Below are 19764 nucleotides of genomic sequence, written 5' to 3' on the forward strand. Positions count from 1 at the left end.
TTTACTACATGGACTTGTCCTTATGGAGCAGTTGGGGTTTATACCAAAGCGCTCTACCATAGACAACCTACAAAGTTTGTTCACTGTGTTGCATCAGACAGACCTGAGATGGAAGACTGTGGCAATATTTTTGGATGCCACCAAGGCATTCTACTCCACAGAGTGGCCATACCTGAGAATGTTCCTAAGTAGAATGGGACTCGAGGCAGCAATGACGAAATGGATTAGAAAACTTCATAATAAACCCATGCCGCTTGTACGGGTAAATTACCATATCTCTGTCCCTATCTCTATACAGTGTGGGACTAGTAGGCAGGGCTGCCCTCTATCCCTATTAACTTTTGCATTTGCCATGAAACCTTTGGTCAGCATGCTAAGAGAGGCACACAGTAATAAAGATAACCAATTTGGGGCACGCAAGATATTGCCATCCCTGTATGTCGATGATATATTGCTCCTTATTAAAGAAAATGAGACTAACTTGGACCCATCCGTATGGAGATCACTACCTGTGGTCGATGGTCAAGGCTTACTTTAAATTGGTCCAAAATGTTAATGATGCCACTCACTGACACAACAACTTCACCTCTCTTACTCTATTCTTCGCAATGGCAAAAATAACTGATTCACTATCTCGGTACACAGGTCCAAGGACATCAGGTGGTCATTCTGAAGAGAATTATTAAAAACTCATGGCCAAAAGAGAGCCTAATATAGATAGTTAGATTGAATTGCCCAAAACTCAGGCAGGTTGAATTGTACGTATCTAAATAGTAATTCTATAAAATTTACTAAACCCGTTCTCAAACATTCCAATACCATTAACCGAGGGCTTTTTCGACCAATCAAAGTTGACATTTATCACGTTAACTTGGGTAAAAAACAGCTACGGATCAGCTGAAATTTGTTACAGAGGTCATATGAACAGGTAGCTTCGCTGCACCACATTTTGAGGTTGGCTATTATATTGTGCAAGCACAGTTTGCCATGCAATGGCTTCACAATAGCAGACAGGTACGACACCGGGACTTAGGATTGGATTTGGCGGCCCGTCGAGGCATACAAATATGATTTTGAGGCCACTGAAGCGGCCTTGAACTGATATACATTTGGTAGATTGTACGATATCGTCATGGGCACAATTAGCCTGAATCTCTGACATAGAAAATGTATACTCTCCCCATATAAAACTGATAGAGAACTCTAAGCTACCCATCACCAGTAACTCGCTAATGATACAGAACCTATGGGACAGACGACTTCTTACTACTCTGTAGTTTATCTCTTTGGATGAGAATTTACAAAAGGGCAGCTCTACACCTCCGGCCATGTCCTTTACCTCAGACTCAAGGAGTTAGTGAGGGTTGGCCTTCTCATCATACCCACACAACCTGCGGATTAGAGACTAGTTAGTCTTGCTGCAGTCGTCAATGGCCAGCAACACCATAAACTTGATGTACACTACGGTTCTGAAAGACATGCCAAAAGTGGAGACACGTTCCAAAGATAACTGGTCGAAAGATCTGGGGGTACAACTCACAGATGCACAGTGGAAATGCTGCTGTCGACACACCAGAGAGGTATCTACCAATAGCAGAAAGATTAATTCATTATATATATATCTACATCAAGTTCACTACACTCCTGTCAAAATGTACAAATACAGTGGGCGGAAAAATGATAACTGTGAGAAATGTGCTGCTCAGGCTGCAGATTTTATTCATTTAGCCAGAGAGTGTTGAGCCATTGCGGACTATTCGAGATGCTTGTTTCACACACAGTATGACATGGCGGTATGTTGCCATGATGGAGGCCCTATTGACCCTCCTGGGCTTTGTCAAAATGGCACCCAAGCATAGAAAGTCTTGGCATGCCAACATTTGTTCAGACAGGCTTGTGTCTGTGTGCAGTAGGTTTGGCTGGTGTATGCCAGCTGAGTTCACAGTTATTCTAGACTCATATGTATTTCAGAATATGTATAGAGGGACTTAAACGAAATAAACTAACATCTCAATCGTGCTCTCCAGTCAACATGACTGCCTCCCTCTTGGCATCATTTAACGGTGATGCGTATGTCCGTCCTGAATGTACTGTATTTGACTCGACGGTGCACCCCACTACAGTGACAGGAATGCAGAGCGATGACGGCCATGGCCTATCTAGTTGCATCTCTGAGTGGATATCAAATCAAATCTTGGCAAGGCTGAGCCGGACCACGGCGTCTATTTTATTACATAATCAAGTTATTCAGGGAGCAGGAATCGTGTTTAGTTCAACTTACTTAAGTCCTCAAGAGTTACTCTTCATCCCAACAAATTGAAAGGATTTTAAATGCTATTGAAAGATAAACTGTTGGCACTCTGCAGCCAACGTCTGCATTAACAGCCCTCAAGTTAAGCCGAAAGGTGCAGATGGGTCCAAGCACAACCTTTTCATAATATATATGAACACGGTATGAGATACACCAGGGAGACTGTCTGATCCAATTTTCCTAGTCAACATATATTAATAACACGGCGCTATAGCTGGTCTTAACCTTTCAGCAGCTTGCAGAGGAACTACTGGGTCAGCAAATTCCTTTAATGCTAATTAAGTTTCAAGCAGAGGTGTGACTACAGTAATGTGGTGTTGGCCCCACCCTCTATGGGCACCTACTTGGCAGGAAACAGCATGTACCTCTACACTGATGCAGCGAACAAGGCCTCATATTTATTTACTACTGAAATGAAGGTGAGTGGGAACCATCAATCACGGGGAGGTAGAATCCTATCTCACTGCCCTGGCTTTGCCTAAATTCTTTGAGTCTTTCTCCACACATGTTATTTTTTATTATATTAACGTGCATTAGAGACATTTCAGAACTTTCTTGTTCCGGGGTCAGCATGATTGTGATGGAAGGGGTTTGGGGTTTGTCAGCTTGACCATGACTTGCCGCGGCTCACTTGCGACTTGTCCCTGATTTTGTGGTGAGCTGATGAGCCTCAGACTCCACTAGGGATTCCAGCCACACAAACACGGTCAGGAGTAAGGCTTGTGGAGAGGTCTTCGAACTGACTTCCTAGAGCATCTTCAATGCATCAAGGCATCCCTCTACCACAAACCGCTAAAATGGCTACTTAGGGGCATATTATCAAGGGGGTTTATCTCCGCTATTTTGGCTTTAAATGCCAAGAAAGCGGAGATAAAATTATCTCCCTACTACCTAGCTGTCGCTAACACCAGTTAGCGACAGCTAGTAGGAGATAGCGACCATCTTGGGCCCCACTTTGCATGTCAGAGAAATGTATCACTAATGACATGCAAAGTGGGCGTGCCAAGATGTTAGCGACTGGAAACAGTCGCTAACATCGCTATCTCCTATTACCAACTTTTGGAGATATTCGCGCTAAGCGCGAATATCTCCAAAAGCTAACACCTGCCCTGAGCAGTTCTTAGCCATGTTATCCAATGGGAGGTGGATAACATGGCTAGGAGCATTAGCTCGGTAATGCCTGAATATCACGGACTTTTCAGCGATATTCATGCATTGCGGACGATTTTTATCGCATTTGCGCTAAACCTTGGTAATACCAAGGTTTATATGCGATAAAAATCGCCGCAGGTCGGCGATAAATTTTTGTCTCTAACCAAGCAATAGCGATAATTATCGCAATATCGCTATTGCTTGGTAATATGCCCCTTAGGGAGCACATCTTGTCTCGATGACTGCCTGCAAAATGACTCTGAAACAGCAAAAATATTCGTCATAATTTAATTGTTTTTTGAGGCACAAGTATTTCACCACAAGCAAAAAGAGATAAGTAGATCGCTACTCCTTACAACAATGCCGAAAGTGAACCAATGCCAGAAAGTAGACTTCTTAGAGAATATGGACATTGAGGTGCAGACAGACACGTCACATCCACTAAATATGAGAGGAAAGTGATGATTTTGAGACCCATTAGCCACCACTGCCCACACCGTCCTCTTCTGGAAGTCATTTATCAACAAACCATATTCTGTTTTGGATGCCCTACTTTGCACAAAATGGATCTTGCTGCTTCTGTCACTTCTAAAGAGAGTGTAGGTTTTAACAGGAATGTTCTGATCAAATTCAAGCGCATCACGTTACATAATCATACATACGATTGTTTTCTTTTTTTTATTGTTTGGGATTTCTTTAAATCATGATCCATATAGCAGGCACAAATGCATTTCTGATCATCAACAATTTTGTGCACACATGGGACATCGGTGCCCTCAATGGAAAAATCAACTAAAGGATTTCCAGTGTTAAGCTGTGTTTTCTGCCTGATATTAACAGAAAAATCCTACTTTGGATAAATCGTTTGACATGGATTTCCCATGATGCGTTTGCCTTTGAACACAACTCAACCCGTTCTACATAACAAAATTAATGCGTGGTTAAGAGGATCACCATTGAGGCACCTACCCGTTTGACTGATTGTCACCCGGACTCTCTCTGGCTCCTTGCCGCTGCCCATCTAACGCCTTCGGGGTATTTTCACCGGAAGGCACTTTGGTTGTGGCAGGCTGCCATGGGGCGGTCACTGCAGTCTTGGGTGCGCCCAGTGCTGGGGATGAGCCCTCAGATCTCGGCTTGCCCAAAGTCTGCGTTCCAGGTGTGGTGGGTGGGGTGACCGCACCCAACAGAGACAGGGCCGAAGGCTGGGGGGAGGCACGAAGTGACACAGATGCTGATGTGGTGGCAGTGAAGGCAGAGGAAGGCGATGGGATGGATGTGACCTTTGGAGATGAGGCAGCGCCAAATGGGCGCGGCGCCTTATTGTAGGCCACACTCGATGTTGATGTCATTTTTGGAACGGTAGCAGCAGGAGGCGCTATAGGCACAGGTTTATATACTTCCTTCGGAGACTCTCCCTATTTAAAACAAAAAGACAGACCACAAGGAAAAACACTCCAACCACATGCAGTGAATGTTACGCTGACATCTACAAGGTGGGCTGGGTGTCAAAAAGCCACTTTTGCTGTGTGGCGTTAGTAGCAAACCACCCTCTCGATCAGTGACAATAAAATAGTGCAATCACATGACATGCTTATTTATGGCAATCACTGGCAGCAGTAGCATGAGCAGAAAAACACTCAAATAAAGCAAGTTTCATCTCCACCAAAACATAATACACAATTAGTGAGACTTTACAGTTTGACCGTCTAGGATTCCTATTCTTTCTTAAGGTTCCTGCTGATCTGTTCCCATTTGTCTTCCTGAGAATAGGGATTAAAGGTGGTAATTGGTTCTGCTGAAGCTCTAGGTCTATTGCTAGATCTGTTCTGGGTGTACCTTCTTGGCCCACGTACTTTCCAAGTATTTGTCATCACTGGAGCAGCACATGTATGGGTACCATTGTTACCTTCCAAGCAGGAATGGCATTACCTCCATGAACTTCTCAGGCCTCTCTGTTGTCATACTGCTGAGGAGGAGAGGGTGGGCAGGTAATGCAAAGCCTTGAGGGTGCCCCTTGTCATGTATGACACCTACAGCCACCTCTGGCTTTTAACACACAAAGCTTTGCGTGTGGGGCTATTCAAGTACATATGTACTGTTTGATGGAAAAAGTTAAACTAGGTCTTAAGTGCAATACGCTAATCAGCTGTTTGCAGACACAAATCCACAGTTAGTGGGAATGGCACATTGGGAAAAATGTAACAAGTTAACATGCACTGTGGGAGTCAATAACTCCCTTTCTGCCCTTCTCACTAACCTAAGTGAGACAGAATACCAGAAGCACAGTGGGTTACGATTCAACAATATGAAGGAATTCAGAACAAATAGGCGAGGTGGTGGAGCGCCTAGAATCCTATGAACCTCACCTTGCGTGCTTTAATGCATAGGATAATCAGATAGGATAATCAGATAATCAGAAAAAGACCAATTGACTACCTTACCCATCTAAACATAATAGAGCACATGTAGTTTCCCAAGCAGCCCCATCTGGAAAAACCACAACTTTAGGTGCAGAAAATGGTACCAAACACTATAGACCACTCTCTTTTGGAGAGGAGAACAAGGCCAATAACAAACCTCAGCATGTTAAGGGCCTATCAGCAAGCTACATTTGCGAGCAGCAAATCAGTGTTTCAAGCACTCAGCTTATCATCCAAGAGGATGAGTACCATTGATTAGGGACAATAAGCCCCACAGCAGTGGGTATTAAGAAATACTACTCTTTATTTTTGTTGTTACTGTTCATTTCTAGCCAAAACCCCATTCTGCCTAAAGAACGCTTTGGTGGGGATGGTCTTATGATTTAGAATAAAGAATTAACATTGCATTGGCTTGCAAGGCCAATCATGTACTGCATAAAGATCATCCACAGACCAACTAGGCTACAACAACTCATTTCATGTGTATATTCATGTCCAACTGAGGTTTACTGTATTTCTGTCATGTGATTAATGCTATTCTGCGTTACATTACACTGTGCGCACTTGAAGCTAACACAGAGCCCGTTAAAGGAAAGTGTGGCAGGAGATGTCCTGAATCACATTCCCAACTTCTCAGAAGGAACCATAATGAAGGTCGCACCAAAGAGCAAGCCGACAAGACCTGTCATTGTCCTGGAGTTTCCATTATGCTATGGAGATGTATGTTCTCCAACACAGGCAGAGCTGTTCTGCCCCCTCTTCTATTACAAGGTGAAAGAGATTTGTTTAGTTGAATAAACTCTAGGAATGGGAGAGTGGAGCCTATCTTGGATTGGAGAACATAGAGGTTGCACAACTCACTGTTGTCGCCGGAATGGATGAACTTCCCATCTGCGGAGTGTTGGGTGCAGCAGAAGCTCTGGAAGATTACAAAAAATGAGAAGGAAATGTAAATTTAAAAATAAAGCTTATCAATTCATGGAGATAAATACAAACATCCAACCTAGGCAACTGCATTGTCAAAACATTCCAATCAATCAGTCATCTGAATATCTTTGTTAGGGGCCAAAATGCCAAACCCTAAGCACAAAAGGCACTAATAGGGCAGATGAATGCCAGACTTGCTGCCTGCCTTCTTTGAGGTATCAGACACCACCACACAGACATTAGGCACATAACGAAGCAGGTAACAGGAGTCACATGGATAAATAATCATCTTCTATAACTGCATGGCCATCTCCACATTGAGATTCCAAAACACCCAGTTATCCCTCAATCAGAACGCTGTTTTAAGACTGGGAACCGTTATACATGTCAGGATGCGCGATCTCTCAAGTATCCCGATTACCATGTTTCTTACCGTGCAAAAACTTTGAGAGATATTTGGGACACCCCACAAGGCAGAATGGGGTTAAATATGCTTCTGCTCAATGGTTTTCATCATACATAATCTTCAAAAATGTTAAGTAATGCTAGAAACTTCCAAGAGTACTAACAATTTGATTCTGGAATTTCAATTCACTAATTTTAGAAGTGGTTGCCTGGAGTGCGCATAGCCATTCTCCTGACCGACAAAGGACGGTGATTAGCTTCGTCAGAGAAACCGTGGGGAAAAGCGCCAGATTTTCAAATCGATGAAAGGCTCATTAAACACGCATATGAGGTTACCATGTGGCAATGTTCTAAAGGAAGAAGGTATGATTTTTGCCACTATCATTTAACACAACCTGTCTTTCTCAATTGAAACTGGACTTCCAGGCATGTTATGATATATATACTACTGTTCTTGCAAACACATCAAGAAATCTTCTTTTATTCCAGATTTCTCAAACAGAGATTGGAAACTTCTATTGCCTCTATACTTCACTTCTAGTGTTCACCGACATTCTCCAGGCCATCCCAACTGGCTCATGTTATGCAATGTTATGCATGGGTCAATGTTTTGTTCAAGAGCTCAGAGGCAGTCAATTGATGACTTTATGCGATCTCTTACTAGTTGATTTTAGGACCTATAATTTTATAACTTACTCTAACAGCAGCTATAAAATAGAATATCTGGCAGAAGCATCGAGGTGAAATATCAATCCAGAAATAAATCAATTCATATATCAGCTGCTAAGGCCGTCTCACCACATTCACATCATGCTGTTGTTCACATAGTCAGGGAAAACCAATAGGAGACATTGGAGTACATGGCAAGGTGCCTTTACGGTGTATTAACAAAGGTTATTGTTTTTTTCGGAGGGTGTTATAATTGACTGTCCCAGCAATTAAGGGCATGAGCTAAAGGTAAAAGCAGCTAATGAGGGGATGAACAATTAACACCCAACAGCATGTGGGCGATAAGCCTAATATCACCCATCAACCACCTCAATTACAAGAGATTAAAACTTGCATCTACCGTGCATATGTGCATCAGATCCTTACTACTGAAGCTACTATGCAGACAAATAATAGTTAGCACTTCTTAGCATTTCCATTAACAGGGTCAATCTCAGTGTTCTAATAGTGTGGGAGTTGCAGTTAACTATACACTTCTACATACCTTGCTTCTGTTTGAACTCTGCGTAGTGTACGTGGCAGGCCCTGTTGGGACACTGAGAGGAACTAGCAATGGTGAATTGTCTGAGGATCTGATATAAGTGAGGAGCCTCCGTATCTGACCCTCACGAGCGGTCTGAGGACCTGGAACTCGTGCACAGTGTCTGGAGCCATCAGCTGAGGGCAGCGTGAGAAAGGAATGAATATTAAATTTATAAAGCGCTAAACTTAGCCCAAGGGCATCAAGGCGCTACAGAGGACTAATGCACAGCCGAATGAAAGATGCTCATATCAAAGTTTGTGTAAAGAGACAGGTTTTCAGGGCACTGCGAAAAAGAGAATGAGACAAGACCTGATAGAGGGGTCTCTAGATGGCAGTTTAATGTGCATAGTAAGCATGGCATGAAGTTGGCATTCTTGGTCTGTGCGAAGAACTTGCACGAGTGAGCAGTGTCAGTAGTTAGTGCTGGTTGTAGTGTGATACGTCGGCAGTCACACACACACACACACTGAGTGACAAGACTAAATGTTTTTTTTGTAAGCAGAATCTAAAGTGAATCAGTCCAGTCGAGTCCTATTTGGCAGCCTGAATAGATGCTGTTCAAATAATGAAGTCCACATGCATTCACCTGATGAAAACTGGATGGCTTCCAACCGAGAATTCCAGTCAGCAACTCAAATAGTAATTAGGAGCCAAGCTTTTCGGTGCTGTTCCTGCCTAAAAATGTAAAAAGCATTCCTAAATGTTTTAGCGTTACTCCTTGAACCAGTTAACTGTCTCCGGCACCCTTCCAGTTTAAGGAGATTTAAATGTTAACTGGCATTGGCTAGACAGTAACGAAACCTGGGGGGCTTGAAAAAAGATTAAATACAATACTCCCTCGAAACTCGTAAAGTGGTCATGCACCCGGTAGATGGGACCAGGGTTCAATTCCCCGCCTCGGTGGGTCTTGGGCTCAAAATTCCACGGACCTGAGAATTCTCGCCTCGGTGCCTATTCCAATCATGGAGTCCCACTCTGCAACTCTGGGCAATAGCTTGCTTAATCTCCACAACGGCCCCCACAACGCTAAGGATGCCTGGCCCCCACCTTGGGGGTGCCCAGGAGTGGACACCTCACAGGGAAAGCCAGGATGGGTTCCACAGCGGTATTCGTACAAGCGCCTTGAGACCCTTGCGGGTGAGTAGTGCGCTATACAAGTATCAATTTTAAGATGGAAAATACTTTGCTCAGACACTTATCTTTGTGCAAAGGGCACAGGACATTTGATGCAGTCCTTCTGGGCGAGTAAAAACTTATTTCCACAGAAGGTGACGAGTCTTTTCTACAAAAAGTAATCCTCTTGATCCTAAAAACCATGCCCATTTTGGATCCATTTATGATCTCTTCGGAACCCTGATGCAACACAAGAACCAAATATTAATGTATACAGCGCCAACCGTCGGACCATGACAATTGTCAAAATGACCTCGTACTTCTTCATCTACTGACAGCCTTCAGTGAGCTGTTGGCCAACTAGAGAAATGGCCCAGGATAATAGGCTGCATTGTGTACTGGCTGATGTCACTGTAGAGTTATTTAATATTTCTAAATCACATCTACCCAAAAGATGCTACATGGCACTATTGGAGTGTCCTGGACTGGCGATGACCCTCTAATTCCGAGACCTAGGTATGAAATAGCTATTGATTCAACAGTCAGGTCTTAAGCAGCTTTCTGCCTTCTATTGGGTGATCCCAATTCACAAGTACAAAGGTGAAGTATTCCAACATCCAGCTGTAGTGAAGAAAAGGGTCCTATCTCCAACCATTACTGTTAAGACTTTCTGGATACAATGGACAAATGGATGAGTAGAACTGAAGTCTTTCTCTGGTATGTACCCAAGTTGGATGTGGCCTATAGGGTCAAAAAGGAAGTACACTACGGGTTAGTCTGGCAGGTCTGTTTGTGTGCTGGTATTTTGGCTGCTTGTGGTACTGTTTTAAGGTCTGCTAGGCAGTTTTGTATGGTTGATTTCCCTGATAGTAAAACAAACATTGGCTGCAGCAAGCTAAAACTCATGCAGTCTTTCATATTTTGAAAAAAACACTTATACAGCATGTCTTTACAAGTTCAAAACTGCCCTAATTCGCAACTGTGGTGCCACTTTGTAGCACCACTAACTATTGATGGGCAATTTTATTTTGGTGCCTGGCGCTATTTTCTGTCCCAGACTGACCCTGTATAGCACTTACATTTTGTGGCTATTAAATATGGGGCTTTAAGGTGAAATTCTTTGTGAAAAATAAACATTGCCTTGAATGTGCGGGAACCCTGGATAAGAGAAAGTCGGCAGCCATGCATCTCCTGGGCTCGCCAACTTGTGTGCGACATGGTTGACGGTAAAGTGTCTAACAAAACAGATGGGAGTCAATGTCCAATTGCTAGCATGGTTGGAGTATTTATCTTGCAGGAAGTGAGAGATGAGGTTGGTATATTTTACATAATTGCTCCATCTAAAGCTTTCAGTGTTAACCACACACTGAATGCAGGATGGCTTACTCAATGAACTGCCACTCACACAGATTGTGTAGGTTTATCCCAGAAAGCAGGACAACTAGATCTGTCTGAATGATGCCATTAAATGGTGCCCCTTTTTCGGAGTCTTTCTACTGCCATAGCACAATGTATTGTCTGTCTCAATGCCTTCTTGTCATTGACCTTCTCTGGTAGTCCATGTGGCAATTTGGAGTTCTAGAGTAACAAGGGACAACACACCTGTACTAAATCTTAAATTATTCATGTACTTTCAATTATTTTACTTGTTTATTTAAACATTGTTTTAATTCATTAAAATGTATGAAAATGTTTATTTTTCCTCACACACCCTACAGTATCATTTGTGTTGAATTTGTCAGTCTTTAATTCAAGTTAACTATTTTATTTGTGATCTAAATTGGGGAAAAAATAAATCATTTATAATATACTGTATTAGAATGTTTTTATGAACATTAAAAATTAATGTTTGGATTTTTTTTACAAATTATTTAATAAGAATGAAATTAATCAAAATAAATGTTTATTCAAAATGTTATTTAATTAACGTGATATAGAAGATGGGGGCCTAACTCTCCTGGATTTACGCAATTACTATTACGCAGGCACTTTTCAGCATGCGGCTTGACAGTTGGCCAAATCAGACAACTGGGAGAAGAGATTGCACACGGATATGTTGGGTGAGGAAACCCTGGTGCATTTAGTGATGAGAGGGGGTTGATCTGAAAATCCGGTTCCCTATCTGGTACAGCAGACGGCAGTGGTCTGGCAGGCTGTGGTCATGAAAGTGCTGCGTTGAGCCCCCTATGACTGGGAGCTCAACCTGTGGGACCTAGCACAGTTTCCTTTGATTGATGGGGCTATGTCTATGGAACAACAGAGGTTGTGAGGCTGCCAAGTTTTGGGTGACGTGTACCCTGGGGAGGATTTCTCACATTTCAGGAGGCACATGAGGCATTCGGGGTGGGACCAGGCCACTTTTTTTACTATGCTGAATTGGAAAACACTCAGAGGTGTGGGCAGGGTTCCCAGCAGTGCCTTGGCCCTATCCGGTACTTTGCAGATTGCGCTAATGGGGGGAATTGAGGCACATAATCACCCTGTTTTATGGCGTGGTCTGGGTGGACATGGAGAGTATGTCCTGTGCAGTGCACGGGTATTAGGCCAGAAACTTGGAGGAGTTTACCACTGACGCAGATTGGTCCTGAGCATGCAAGCTTGTAAGACAGGAGTTCGGCAACCACAGATTCCAATTGCTTCATTTTAATTTAATGCACTGTGCTTATGTGAACCCTGGGCAGTTTAATAGGATAGACTGTTTGAGGGGAGTTAGTTGAGCATGTTGTAGGGAACTTGGGGCCTCTTTTTACATTTATATTTACAACAAGGGGTGGTGAGGGACAGAGTCTCTGAATTAAGCAGAATACTCTCACCCAGTCAAGAGATCAGGGCTAGATCCAACACCGTTTTTTATCTCACTGCACCATCCCAGTTTCAGAACCTGGCTGTATGCAAATTAGTCTGTCCCTGGCCCAGTGCATCATGGGAACAGGGCAGACCAGACTACACAAGCCAATTCTTACACTGGGAAGGAAACAAGCTTCCGGGGACCGGTTTCTGGCATTACAGCCGTCTTCGGCCCGGCTTGCTTGAATCCTGATGGTGCAATGAGCAAGGGACTCATGTCTGAGTATACCCTTCCACGCTTAGGGTGGACAAAAATATTTACAACAAGGGGTGGTGAGGGACAGAGTCTCTGAATTAAGCAGAATACTCTCACCCAGTCAAGAGATCAGGGCTAGATCCAACACCGTTTTTTAGCTCACTGCACATCCCAGTTTCAGAACCTGGCTGTATGCAAATTAGTCTGTCCCTGGCCCAGTGCATCATGGGAACAGGGCAGACCAGACTACACAAGCCAATTCTTACACTGGGAAGGAAACAAGCTTCCGGGGACCGGTTTCTGGCATTACAGCCGTCTTCGGCCCGGCTTGCTTGAATCCTGATGGTGCAATGAGCAAGGGACTCATGTCTGAGTATACCCTTCCACGCTTAGGGTGGACAAAAATATTTACAACAAGGGGTGGTGAGGGACAGAGTCTCTGAATTAAGCAGCCATCACCACCCCCTGTTATGAATCGTTTTGGCCACCACAAGTGTGGAAGGGTATACTCAGATGTGAGTCCCTTGCTCACTGCACCATCAGGATTCAAGCAAGCCGGGCCGAAGACGGCTGCAATGCCAGAAACCGGTCCCCGGAAGCTTGTTTCCTTTCCAGTGAAGAATTGGCTTGGTAGTTTTGTCTGCCCTGTTCCCATGATGCACTGGGCCAGGGTCAGACGAATTTGCATATAGCCAGGTTCTGAACTGGGATGGTGCAGTGAGCTAAAAAACGGTGATGGATCTAGCCCTGATCTTTTGACTGGGTAGGAGTGTTCTGCTTAATTCAGATACTCTGTCCATCACCACCCCCTGTTATGAATCGTTTTGGCCACCACAAGTGTGGAAGGGTATACTCAGATGTGAGTCCCTTGCTCACTGTACCATCAGGATTCAAGCAAGCCGGGCCGAAGACGGCTGCAATGCCAGAAACCGGTCCCCGGAAGCTTGTTTCCTTTCCAGTGAAGAATTGGCTTGGTAGTTTTGTCTGCCCTGTTCCCATGATGCACTGGGCCAGAGTCAGACGAATTTGCATATAGCCAGGTTCTGAACTGGGATGGTGCAGTGAGCTAAAAACGGTGATGGATCTAGCCCTGATCTTTTGACTGGGTAGGAGTGTTCTGCTTAATTCAGATACTCTGTCCATCACCACCCCCTGTTATGAATCGTTTTGGCCACCACAAGTGTGGAAGGGTATACTCAGATGTGAGTCCCTTGCTCACTGCACCATCAGGATTCAAGCAAGCCGGGCCGAAGACGGCTGCAATGCCAGAAAGCGGTCCCCGGAAGCTTGTTTCCTTTCCAGTGAAGAATTGGCTTGGTAGTTTTGTCTGCCCTGTTCCCATGATGCACTGGGCCAGGGTCAGACGAATTTGCATATAGCCAGGTTCTGAACTGGGATGGTGCAGTGAGCTAAAAAACGGTGATGGATCTAGCCCTGATCTTTTGACTGGGTAGGAGTGTTCTGCTTAATTCAGATACTCCGTCCATCACCACCCCCTGTTATGAATCGTTTTGGCCACCACAAGTGTGGAAGGGTATACTCAGATGTGAGTCCATTGCTCACTGCACCATCAGGATTCAAGCAAGCCGGGCCGAAGACGGCTGCAATGCCAGAAACCGGTCCCCGGAAGCTTGTTTCCTTTCCAGTGAAGAATTGGCTTGGTAGTTTTGTCTGCCCTGTTCCCATGATGCACTGGGCCAGGGTCAGACGAATTTGCATATAGCCAGGTTCTGAACTGGGATGGTGCAGTGAGCTAAAAAACGGTGATGGATCTAGCCCTGATCTTTTGACTGGGTAGGAGTGTTCTGCTTAATTCAGATACTCTGTCCATCACCACCCCCTGTTATGAATCGTTTTGGCCACCACAAGTGTGGAAGGGTATACTCAGATGTGAGTCCCTTGCTCACTGCACCATCAGGATTCAAGCAAGCCGGGCCGAAGACGGCTGCAATGCCAGAAACCGGTCCCCGGAAGCTTGTTTCCTTTCCAGTGAAGAATTGGCTTGGTAGTTTTGTCTGCCCTGTTCCCATGATGCACTGGGCCAGGGTCAGACGAATTTGCATATAGCCAGGTTCTGAACTGGGATGGTGCAGTGAGCTAAAAAACGGTGATGGATCTAGCCCTGATCTTTTGACTGGGTAGGAGTGTTCTGCTTAATTCAGATACTCTGTCCATCACCACCCCCTGTTATGAATCGTTTTGGCCACCACAAGTGTGGAAGGGTATACTCAGATGTGAGTCCCTTGCTCACTGCACCATCAGGATTCAAGCAAGCCGGGCCGAAGACGGCTGCAATGCCAGAAACCGGTCCCCGGAAGCTTGTTTCCTTTCCAGTGAAGAATTGGCTTGGTAGTTTTGTCTGCCCTGTTCCTATGATGCACTGGGCCAGGGTCAGACGAATTTGCATATAGCCAGGTTCTGAACTGGGATGGTGCAGTGAGCTAAAAAACGGTGATGGATCTAGCCCTGATCTTTTGACTGGGTAGGAGTGTTCTGCTTAATTCAGATACTCTGTCCATCACCACCCCCTGTTATGAATCGTTTTGGCCACCACAAGTGTGGAAGGGTATACTCAGATGTGAGTCCCTTGCTCACTGCACCATCAGGATTCAAGCAAGCCGGGCCGAAGACGGCTGCAATGCCAGAAACCGGTCCCCGGAAGCTTGTTTCCTTTCCAGTGAAGAATTGGCTTGGTAGTTTTGTCTGCCCTGTTCCCATGATGCACTGGGCCAGGGTCAGACGAATTTGCATATAGCCAGGTACTGAACTGGGATGGTGCAGTGAGCTAAAAAACGGTGATGGATCTAGCCCTGATCTTTTGACTGGGTAGGAGTGTTCTGCTTAATTCAGATACTCTGTCCATCACCACCCCCTGTTATGAATCGTTTTGGCCAACACAAGTGTGGAAGGGTATACTCAGATGTGAGTCCCTTGCTCACTGCACCATCAGGATTCAAGCAAGCCGGGCCGAAGACGGCTGCAATGCCAGAAACCGGTCCCCGGAAGCTTGTTTCCTTTCCAGTGAAGAATTGGCTTGGTAGTTTTGTCTGCCCTGTTCCCATGATGCACTGGGCCAGGGTCAGACGAATTTGCATATAGCCAGGTTCTGAACTGGGATGGTGCAGTGAGCTAAAAAACGGTGATGGATCTAGCCCTGATCTTTTGACTGGGTAGGAGTGTTCTGCTTAATTTAGATACTCTGTCCATCACCACCCCCTGTTATGAATCGTTTTGGCCACCACAAGTGTGGAAGGGTATACTCAGATGTGAGTCCCTTGCTCACTGCACCATCAATATTCAAGCAAGCCGGGCCAAAGACGGCTGCAATGCCAGAAACCGGTCCCCGGAAGCTTGTTTCCTTTCCAGTGAAGAATTGGCTTGGTAGTTTTGTCTGCCCTGTTCCCATGATGCACTGGGCCAGGGTCAGACGAATTTGCATATAGCCAGGTTCTGAACTGGGATGGTGCAGTGAGCTAAAAAACGGTGATGGATCTAGCCCTGATCTTTTGACTGGGTAGGAGTGTTCTGCTTAATTCAGATACTCTGTCCATCACCACCCCCTGTTATGAATCTTTTTACATTTAGCCTGTACCTGCGCTGTAAAACAGTGTTTCTGGGGGAATGTAGTGCTCACCATAGTAAGGGCGAATTACATTCTGTTTCCCCTTACTCTGGTGGCTTGCCTCCTGAAAGTGTGATAAGGCCCAATGGGCACAAGATCCCCTACAAGCTTGCCCAGCTTGCACTATTATTGGCAAAGAGGAGAAGTGCTATTGGTTGGATGGGCAAAAAGCCACCACAGACAACCTCATGGCTCAGGGACCTATGTGAATGGGGTTCAGCGGAGGAGGCCCATATGCGCCTTACCCTTACTGACGAGAATGCTGTTGATGCAATTATTTTTAAACAAGAAGATGTAAGGGAGCATGAGTTAAAGGATATTTTAGAAAAACACTTTGGCAACTAAAGTGATTTTGGTGTCTTTATTCCACCATTCTTAGTTAGATCATTTTGGAAAAACATGATCAACATTTACGTCATGTCAAACATAGAAAATACTAAATTAGGAAAATTCACAAAAACATGGAAAACAAAAGTACATTGTTAACAGGTACAGAACCAATAAAATTACAGTACGTGTATGACAAACAGTGACCAGTCCAAGTTTGAAAACAGGTGGCAGCAACCGCTTTGAAACTACCACTGCTTGTTTTTGTTATGTTCTCATAAGAAAAATCTATAAAAAAAAGTTTTAACTTTTTCTTATATTTATGTTATATGTTTTTCCTCGGTTAGTGTTATTCCCTGCCTCAACTCGTTATTATTGGAGAGTGTTGCAGTACCAGTGGTTGCTATGTACACAATACTTTACTTACTCCAAGGCTGGGCTAGCGTACATTTAGGCCTGTTTTGTCAGTAGTGCTAACAGTAGAAGGTTTTAATATGTATTTTGTTAATCGCAACTGCCTTACTATTAAATGGATGTCTGTTTGGTATTAGCATGTCCTGCCCCAAACCCTCCTTCAATTCCCTCAACCCCCACCACTTTGTAGGAATTATTCCCCATTTCCCCACTATGTGCTCCCTCGTCTCGACCACGTTTTATACTAGATACGTTACATATGTGTGCATCTGAGCTGTTTAAACAGATTAAAAATATGCTTTGTGTAAGACATTATTCCCACTAGTCTAGACCAGGAGACAGGGGTTCATGAATCACCAGTCAAGCATACATTTCCAAGGGCTCAATGCTAATTTTGGGGAAGCCACTCTTCAAATACATTGTATTGTTTTGTAATTGCATTTATATAGCACTTACTACCCCTGACGAGGAGTCGAAGTGCTTTTACAGCGAGTAGCACGCTACTCCGGGACCCTTAAAGGATTAGTGTTGAATTAGTATAGTGAAATATTAAAGTAATTAAAGTGGTGGATATGTTAGTCAGTTATTTGGATTTGGAAGGATAGCGAAAGGATAGAAGAGGAAAAAAGGTTTTATTTATATAGCGCTTATTACCCCTGATGAGGTGTTGAAGCACCATTCTTTTTTGGGCGGTAGCACGCTACTCCAGAAGCCCATAAAGGATTAGTGGTGAATTAGTATTGTGAAATATGAAAGTAATTTGAGTGGTGGATATTAGTCAGTTATTTGGAGTGAGAAGGATAGTGGAGGGATATAAGGGGCAGAAAGGTTTGCATCCATATAGCGTTTGTTACCCTTGATGGGGTGTTGAAGAGCTTTATTGGCGAGTAGCACTCTAACCTCAAGAAACCGAATCACTGTGGTGAATCACAAATCGCTCCTAGTGGTTGGTCTGACCATTCAAATCAACAAAAGCAAGCAAATAGCCAGCACAAACAAGAAGCACACATGCATGCACCGTATTAAATATCCAGTAACAGTAGGATAATGCATTTTCACCTGAAAAATTGTTGAATTTTGATTCGGATTTCTAAAGTTAGATAACGGGGGGATCAGTCACGGGAAAGTGACTTGATTGCAACGACCATACACACGCACCACAAATGACACTGTTTATTGTAAGGGTTCAACCACAGCAACACTTGAATAATATTGCTTTTGTGTCCTCCTAAAACAGACCGATTCACTTGTTTTCCCCACAATCCCATTAAAAACTAGCTCAGCTATTCAGCAAGTTCCCAAGTTCATGTCATTGTTTCTTCCTTACCTACCTCCAATTGGCATTTTTAATATGCTCAGCCAGTTTTCATGAAATAGCTTATGGTTATGGGTTACCAAAACCTACGGCTGTTGAAACACTCATTCACACTCCCAGATAAAGCACCGGGCGTGATGTTTTCGCAGCCATGTCAACAAAGCGTTGGTAATTTGTGGTTGGCATTTGCACTTCAGTCAGACCACACATAGTCTTCGTAGTCATTTCCTGTTCTTGCCCCACACACATTTGGCAAGATTGGGACCGTTCTCTCACTGTGCAGGAGACGCCGTTCGCTTCTGACCGCCCTAGAACACTGATGCGTTTCAGACACTAGAGAAAAAGAGGGCTTTCACTCAAGAGACTGAGAAGGAGCATACAGAGAAATTGTAGGAGGGGGAATGGGACTTTCAAGCCAATTGTGAGGAGAGGCCGACTTTGACACCCCACCATCACTAAATGGATACCGTGGCTTAAAACAATCAGAAAGCAATTGTTTGGGAACTAGGGTGCTGACAGGGGAAACTCTGCTTTTATTTATGTGGGAGGAGCTCTCGCTTGGGTCAGGAGGCCTTGACACAACTGAAAGGAGAACCCTTCATCCAATGATCAGGTATCAGTAAGCTAGAGTCCGGGCCGGATTGGCCGTAGCAGGCACTGGGCATTTCCCAGGGAGGCTGGAAGGATGGGGGTCGGTTGGCCCCCGGTAACAAACAGAAGTACACCCTCCTCCTCCTCTGCAGCCTATGGGGGTGGGTGGCGCTGGTGCGACAACATTTCCAGGGTGCATTTGGGTTCCCAGTCCGGCCCTGGCTAGAGTCAGGGAACCTGGGCGTGCTCTTCCTCTCTGGGACCATGCAGCTACGGTGTGCACAGAGATGAGAAGTGTAAACTACCTGGGCAACAACAACACACACGAAGTTGGACCAGAAGTGGGAACATGGAGATGGAAGGCATTCGCTACAAAAACATGCTCAACTATTATACAAACAGAGAACACATTCTATTCTTAAATGGGAAGAAACAGATTTACCAGGAAATGTCCACTTTGAAAGCTGTAGAGCAAGCAAAGTGTTACCTTTCTGGACACAAAATTAACTTGTGTTCTGAAGGGAAATAAAGATTATATAGGAGACCTCAAAGATGCAAAAGATAAAGAAAATGTGTGTCCCCTCCCTGTACTGCACTAATTTAGACATGGGTTGGCATTAAGAAATTAGGAAAGGATGCCATTGTAATAGATACGAAAAAACAGAAAAAATCTCGTGTATTTATTGCAAACTGAACAATATCTACAAACAAAACAAAACCACGGTAGATGATTAAAACAGCGTTCAGAGACTAAACAGTCTGCTTGGACCTTGTTCAACCGAAACTCAAGTTTCTTAAAACACTTCGATTGCACGGTTACTTGTGGCCTTGTCTGTAGCTATTTAAGATATATACATCTGCTCTAGTAC

The 19764-nt window shown here is 44.3% G+C and overlaps 1 protein-coding gene across 1 annotated transcript in view; it reads right to left on the minus strand.

Annotated features, from left to right (window-relative positions):
- The window catches only part of LOC144818624 (PDZ and LIM domain protein 5-like), a 323750-nt gene that overhangs the window by 34056 nt on the left and 269930 nt on the right, over positions 1-19764 (minus strand). The window contains exons 4-5 of the mRNA XM_078676225.1: positions 6748-6805; positions 4433-4881 (exon numbers count right to left, since the gene is read on the minus strand). Coding sequence (XP_078532351.1) covers positions 4433-4881; positions 6748-6805 — 507 coding nt within the window. The remainder of the gene's footprint in view (positions 1-4432; positions 4882-6747; positions 6806-19764) is intronic.

The sequence above is a fragment of the Lissotriton helveticus genome, chromosome 2_1, assembly GCF_964261635.1.
Source record: "Lissotriton helveticus chromosome 2_1, aLisHel1.1, whole genome shotgun sequence".
Classification (NCBI taxonomy): Eukaryota; Metazoa; Chordata; class Amphibia; order Caudata; family Salamandridae; genus Lissotriton; species Lissotriton helveticus.